Source organism: Cebus imitator, unplaced genomic scaffold (genome assembly GCF_001604975.1).
Source record: "Cebus imitator isolate Cc_AM_T3 unplaced genomic scaffold, Cebus_imitator-1.0 Scaffold162, whole genome shotgun sequence".
Classification (NCBI taxonomy): domain Eukaryota; kingdom Metazoa; phylum Chordata; class Mammalia; order Primates; family Cebidae; genus Cebus; species Cebus imitator.
In genome coordinates, this window is record NW_016107477.1 from 4,352,034 (window position 1) to 4,359,685 (window position 7,652).

Genomic DNA, 7,652 nt, shown 5'->3' on the forward strand with positions numbered 1-7,652 from the left:
AAAAAAAAAAAAAAAAATTCAATTGGAAAAATAATAAATTAAGAGGGGCTGAAAATATTATTGGAGTGTCATAGAATATAGCAAAAACAGGCTGATAACAAAATATAACAGGAAAAGAATAGGCACTCCATGAGAAGAATTTTTTTAAAAAAGGAAGAAATTATCAAATAGTATAAGAAAAATTACCAAAGCTGAGAAAGAAAACAGTTAGTCCTTTGGTTGAAAGAGCCTACAGAATGCTGAGTGAGTGAGAAAAGACCTACATGTGGACACATCCTCACAGCATTTTACAACTTCTAGGTTAAAAAATATTCAAAAAGATTTTAGAATAATAGAGTTTGTATACAAGAAGTTAAAATCATACTGCCATCAGACTTCTCATCAGTATCACTGGGCCAATGACTTAAGTGGTTCGTGGGAAAATTATTTTGACCTGTCAAATTATTAGGAATGCGGATATAAAATAGAAACATTTTTAGACAAAGAAGAGCTCAAAAGTTTACTTCTCACACACCATTTCTAAAAGAATTAATAGAGGATCAATCAAACAAAACAATCAACTTCTGTTCTAAACTCCTGATAATGTTGATATTTTGACATCCTCCTATGAATCATGAATGTTCCTAATGGCATCTAGCATGGTGAATCCTTTCCAGAAGACTTTGAATTTAGTTTGCCCAGATCCATCAGAGGAATCATTATCTGTGGCAGCTATAACTTTATAAGATATATTTCTGAAATAATAAAACTTGCAAATTGAAATAACTCCCTCAACCTTGGGCTTCAGAATGGCTGCTGTGTTAGCAGGCGTGAAAACATTAATCCCCTTGTACATCTTCATCAGAGCTCTTGGATGACCAGGTACATTGTCAGTGAGCAGTAATATTTGAAAGAATCATTTTTTTCTAAGAAGTAGGCCTCAATAGTAGATTTAAAATATTCAGTAAACCATGGTATAAACAGATGTGCTGTCATCCAGGCTTTGTTGTTCCATTTCTAGAGCACAGGCAGGGTAGATTTAGCATAAATCTTACAGGTGTCCTAGGGTTTTTGGAATGGTAAGTTAGCATTGGCTTCAACTCAAAATTACTAGCTGCATTAGCCCCCAAAAAGATGATTGCCCTGTTCTTTGAAGCTTTTGAAGCCAGGCATTGACTTCTCTCTAGCTAGGAAAGTCCTAGATGACATCGTCTTGCAATAGAAGGTTGTTCCATCCACATTGAAAACTGTTGTTTGGTGTAGCCACTTTCCCCAATAACTTAGCTAGATCTTCTGAATAACCTGCTGCAGTTTATACATCAGCACTTGCTGCTTCACCTTGCACTTTTATGTTATAGAGATGGCTTCTTAGCTTAAACCTCATGAACCAACCTCTGCTAGCTTCAGACTTTTCTTCTGTAGCTTCCTTTTCTCAGCCTTCACAGAATTGAAGAGAGGGCCTTGCTTCACATTGAACTTTAGTTTAAGGGAATATTGTGGCTGGTTTGATCTATCCAGACCACTCAAACTTTTTCCATATCAGCAATAAGGCTGTTTCACTTTCTTAGCATTCATTCGTGTGTTCAGAGTAACACTTTCCATTTCCTTCAAGAACTTTTCCCTTGCATTTCCAATGAGGCTGTTTGGCACAAGTGGCCTAGCTTTTTGCCTGTCTTAGCTTTCAACATGCTTTCTTCACTAAGCTTTCTTTTTCTTTTCTTTTTTTTTTTCTTTTTTGGCTTAAAAAAATATTGTTTTGTTTGTTTACTGTGAAAGACAGCAGAGAGACATTTCTAACTTTTTTTTATTTAAAATGAGAGATGTGAACACTTGGAGACCATAGTAGGGTTACAAATCGGTCTTATTTCAGTGTTGCTGCATCTCAGGGAAAAGGAGGCCCAAAGAGAGGGAGAGATACGAGGAAATGGTCTGGTCAGTCGGTGGAGCAGTCAGAACACACCCACAACAATTGTCAATTGAGCTTGTGGTGTCGTATATGGGGGCAGTTTATGGTGCCGTAAGACAATTACAATAGTAACATCAAAGATTAGTAATCACAGATCACCATAAGTTATAATAATAATGAAATGTTTGAAATATTGCAAGAATTACCAAAATGTGCCACAGAAACACAAAGTGAGCACATGCTCTTGGGAAAATGGCACTGATAAGACTTGCTTAGTGCAGGGTTGCCACAAACCTTCAATTTATAAAACACACAGCCTCTACGAAGTCCAGTAAAACATAGTGCAATAAAATAAGGTATGTTTGTATAATGCTCACAAAAAGAAACCCAGAGGGCTCTGTTCCAGTAACTATTGCTGCCAAACAACCTACACCAAAACATAATGGTTTAAAAGAACAAGTATCATTTTATTAGCTCCCAAATCTACATTTGGGTCTGGGTTTTGTGGCGATACCTCCTCTTGGATCTACTTGCTGTCAGTTAGGACAGCTTGAAGGCTGGGGCTGATTAAACACTGTGTCAGTTTGCCCTTTTATAACAAAACTCCTTGAAAAAGTTTTCTATACTGATTCTCTACTGCCATTTTTCTCCTTAAAAATTTTTTTTTTCATTTATTTATTTTTTTTTAGAGACTGGATCTCACTCTGTCACCCAGGCTGGAGGGCAGTGGTACAGTCATAGTTCACTGCAACCTTGAACTCCAGGGCTCAAGCAATCCTCCCATTTCAGCCTCCTGAGTAGCTGGGACTACAAGCACATATCATTATACCCAGCTAATTTTTTTGTTTGGTAAAGACAGAGTCTCACTATCTTGTCCTGGCTTGTTTTCTTGAACTCCTAGCCTGAAGCAGTCCTCTCACCTCAGCATCTCAAAGTGCTGAGATTACAGGCATAAGCCATGATGTCTAGCCTAAAATTATTTTTTAATAATTCATTTTGAAATAATCTCAAATGTAGAGAAATTTGCCCTCACCCCGATTCCCCAGTTGTTAATACAGCCACTATGGAAAACAGTATGGAGCTTCCTAAAACACCACAATTAGAACTACCATATCTAGCAATCCCATTACTTTACATTTATCCGGACGAAAGGAAATCAATATATCCAAAAGACATCTGTACCCCTATGTTTATTGCAGCAGTATTCACAGTTGCCAAAATGTGGAGTCAACCTAGGTGTCTTAACAACAGATGAATGCATAAAGAAAATGTGGTATTTATACTCAATGGAATGCTATTCATCCACAAAGAAGGCATGAAATTCTGTCATTTATGCCAACATAGATTGAACTGGAGGACATTATGTTAAGTGAAATAAGCCAGGAACAGAAAGTTAAACACCATATGCTCTCACTTATATGTAAAAGCTAGAAAAGAGTTGATTCTATGCAAGTAAAAAGTAGAACAGAGGATGGTAGAGGCTGAGAAGGATAGGAAGGTAGGGGTAACAGGAGGGTAGAGAGATATTTGTTAAAGAATATAAGATTACAGCTAGATAGAAGGAATAAGTTCTCTAGTGTTCTGTAGTGCTATAGGATGACTGTAGTTAACAATAATGTATTATATGTTTCAAATAGCTAGGAGGAGGATATTGAATGTTCCAACACAAAGAAATGATAAATATTTGAGATGATAGATGTGTTAATTACCCAGATCTGATCATTATACAATACTGTATTGAATCATCACTCTGTAATTCATAAATATGTACAATTATCATGTCAATTTACAAAAACATTTTATCATTGCATTTGCTTCATTGCTCAATACCCTTTCTCTACAGACACACACACACATATGCACACATGTACACACACATATGATCATTTTTTTTAATCTTTGGAAAGCAAGCTTTACAAACAATGTCACATTACCATTAAACACTCCAGTCTATATTTTCAAACAACAAGGATATTCTCCTACATAATTGGCGTACAACCTTCCAAATCAGGAAGCCAACATCAATATAACATTGCTACCCAATCCACAAACCCCATTCAATGTCGCCAGCTGTGACAATGGTACCTCTTCTTTCTTTCTGGCCCAGGATCCTATCTAGGAATATGTGATACATTTAGTAGTTATGTTTCTTCAGACTCACTCAATCTGAAACAGCCTTTTGGTCTTTCTCTTGACAGTTTTAGAGAATACAGACCTTGCGTTATACAGGTTTCCCTCAACCTTGATGTACCTGATGTGTACTTGTGACCAGACTTAAGTCACACATTCTTGGCAACATCATTACTGAAATGATACTATGTGCCTTAAATCAAGTGACAAACAACATCAACTTGTCCCATTGCTGGTGATGTTAACCTTGATCTTCTGATCATCTTGGTGCCTGCCAGAGTTATACACATTAAAGTCATTGTTAATGACCTTTTATAAGTGATTAGTATTTTTTGGTGGGTTTTCCAAGAATACATCAGTATGTTCTTTTTTTTGAACCTAAACTCAAGATTTTATTGTCTTCATAAAAGATGACACTTAGAACTGGATCACTTGGCCCTTTCTCTTCTTATCTCCTCCCAATTCAAAATGCTTGCATCTTTTAATAGCCAGCATTCTCTTAGATCTGCAGTTGGGCTCAATGCACTTAAGCCTCAGCACAATAGTCTTTGTAGTTTTAGCCTTTTTCCGGAAAATCGGCTTAGTTAGCCACTCTGCTTCCTGTCATAACGCCGCTTTCCCTGGGCATACAGAGAATCCTTATCCTTCTTGTACTGTGTCACTTTGTGGGGTTGGTGCTTGCCACACTTGTTACAGAAAGTCCGGCGGGTTTTAGGAACGTTCACCATTTTTGCGTGAGCGCTACCGGCACCCATCAGTATGTTCTTATCAGTCACCCCCCAGACTTAATCTCCATTGACAACTCCCATCTGAATCAAACCTCTTTGATAGTGCCAAATGGTGATTTTCTGTTTCCTTTCTTTCTTCTACATTTATCAGTTGGTAAGGAATATCATTCCTTTTTATTTTTTTTATTAATTTACTTTGATTAATTGATTGATTGATTGATTGACATGTGGTTGCCCAGGCTGGAGTGCAGTGGTGCAGTGATAGCTTACTGCAGCCTTATGTCCTGGGCTCAAGAAATCATTCTGTCTCAGCCTCCCAAGGAGCTGGGACTATAGACATTCACTACCACGCCTGGCTAGTGTTCTTTATTTTTTGTAGAGACAACATTTTGCTATGTTGCCTAAGCTAGTATCAAATGCCTGGGCTGAAGTGATCCTCCCACCTTGGCTTCTCAAAGTGCTGGGATTACAAGACGCGAACCACTGTGCTCAGCTTATTATCATTTATGTTAATGCTCAAACTGTCTATTAGCCAGTAGGAGCCCCTTCAGTTGGCCTCCTCTGTCTCTTCAGCATGTCCCATCGTTAATGGTATACTTCCTTAATTTGTGGCACAAATAATGTGTTCCTGGCTTCTTTTGCACTTTCCTGACCCAGCCTTGGAATCAGTCTTTCCTCCAAGGAGCTCTGGTTCGTGTTAGGGGAGAACAGGTATTTAGAAAACAAGATCTGGCTGGGTGCAGTGGCTCACACCTATAATCCTAACACTTTGGGAAACCACAGTAGGTGGATCATCTGAGGTTGGGAGTTTGAGACCAGCCTGACCAACATGAAGAAACCCCGTCTCTACTAAAAATACAAAATTAGCCTGGTGTGGTGGCACATGCCTGTAGTCCCAGCTATTTAGGAGTCTGAGGCAGGAGAATTGCTTGAACCCAGGAGGCAGAGGTAGCAGTGAGCCGAGATCATGCCATTACTCTTGAAGCTACTGGGGTAGGATGCCATCATCTAGGCTCACTCAGCAAAAAACCAAAACAAAACAAAACAAAGCTAGGAAAATATCTACATGTAATGCTAGAAGTTACATAATTTTAATGTGTTGTAGCTCTGATTGCAAGGCAGTAACTAACAAAATCTTATGTTACCCTGACCCAGGTATGTGTAATCCTCGAAATTATAGTGACACACCTCCAACTTCAAAGAGCACAGTGGAGGAGCTGCATGAACCAATCCCTTCTCTCTTCCGGGCACTCACAGAAGGAGATACTCAGTTGAATTGGAACATTGTTTCTTTCCCTGTTGCAGAAGAACTTTCACATCATGAGAATCTGGTTTCATTTTTAGAAACTGTGAACCAGCCACACCAACAGAATGTGTCTGTGCCCAGCAATAATGTTCATGCACCTTATTCCAGTGACAAAGGTAACTGCCAACAGTTGACTTTTTCCATTCCGCCCTCTCATGTGGTCTGTACATGTAATCTATGAAGCCTCTATAGGACCATCTTTTGGAGCAGCTTTTTGGTTTTAAATTTGTGTCATCTCACATGAAATCTAGACTCAATAACCCTGATCCTGTCATATGTAGAGGCACATGCCAGAAGGATAAGAGAAAAAAAAATATCTCTGATCCCTGAGTAGATAGAGGCATGTTGGCTGGGCGTGGTGGCTCACACCTGTAATTCTAGCACTTTGGGAGGCTGAGGCGGGTGGAATCACGAGGTCAAGAGTTCGAGATCAGCCTGACCAACATGGAGAAACCCCATCTCTACTAAAAATACAAAAACTAGCCGGGCATGGTGGCGCGTGCTTGTAATTCCAGCTACTCAGGAGGCTGAGGCAGGAAAATTGCTTGAACCCAAGAGGCAGAGGTTGCAGTGAGTTGAGATTACGCCACTGCACTCCAGCCTGGGTGACAGAGCAAGATTCCATCTCAGGGTGAAAAAAAAGATAAAGAGGCATGTCAGCATATTGTCAAAATTCCTCTATACTCCTGGCAACAGGAGCTGTACTATACTGGAAAATAGATAGTTGTTCCTAATTCTGGTATTTATTTGTGTTAGGCTTTATTCTTTTCATAAGATAGCAACAGTGCTGCTTCTCTAATAGGGTATTGCTTATCATCAGGTAACATTCAGAGTATCCCATAAAATCAGATTTTTATAATAGCACCAGTACCAAAATGATGCCAAAGTCATTAGCTAAATGTCTTTATAAGCAAGTTGGTATTACAGACATCTTATTTGCAAGCATAAACTAACCCCAGCCAGTTCTCTGCAAATGGGTGCTGTTGATCAGAAGAGGAATTAAATGAGAAAATAACTTATACAAATTACAGAAGCATATTTAAGAGCATTTATTAATGAGGATAGGGCATATGATAATTTTGGAATGTAAAGAGCAGGTGACTTTTATAAAGTGATATTTTTTGACAAAAGGCACCAAATAATTTTGTGACTTTTATAAAGTCTGATATTTTTTGACAAAAGGCACCATGGAAGCATAAAGCACTTATAAACATTGCAATTATTTTTTAAACTATGAGGTGAATTTTATACAAATAGTATAATTTGTACTCTTACTTGACTATTAGTTGTGCCCTCCATTATATTCCTACCTTTACAAAACAGTGTGAACTTTGGACATTAATAATAAAAGCAAAACAGCTTCTGTTAAATGACAGTGTAAGAATTCTTACTTCCTTTTAGGTTAAAGTACTTTGTAAAACAAATGCTAAATTTTGGAAAACATTAGAAGCATATGGAATGCAATAATAATATGTTTTGCTATCATTATCTCCATTATTAAAATGTAAATAACATAATATTAAATAAAAATTCATAAATTTTGCTTAAAGATTGTTTAAGTTTATGAAACAGTTAGCAAGAAGCTAATTCCTGGAAACTCCAG

At 37.9% G+C, this 7,652-nt stretch overlaps 1 protein-coding gene and 1 pseudogene across 3 annotated transcripts in view; one reads left to right on the forward strand and one right to left on the reverse strand.

Annotated features, from left to right (window-relative positions):
- TWSG1 (twisted gastrulation BMP signaling modulator 1) overlaps window positions 1-7,652 on the forward strand; it is a 59,246-nt gene that overhangs the window by 47,926 nt on the left and 3,668 nt on the right. For all 3 annotated transcript variants that reach the window (XM_017543947.2, XM_037744046.1, XM_017543946.2), the window contains exon 4: window positions 5,899-6,165. In XM_017543947.2, the coding sequence (XP_017399436.1) occupies window positions 5,899-6,165 (267 nt within the window). The remainder of the gene's footprint in view (window positions 1-5,898; window positions 6,166-7,652) is intronic.
- LOC108314838 lies at window positions 4,392-4,761 on the reverse strand (annotated as a pseudogene).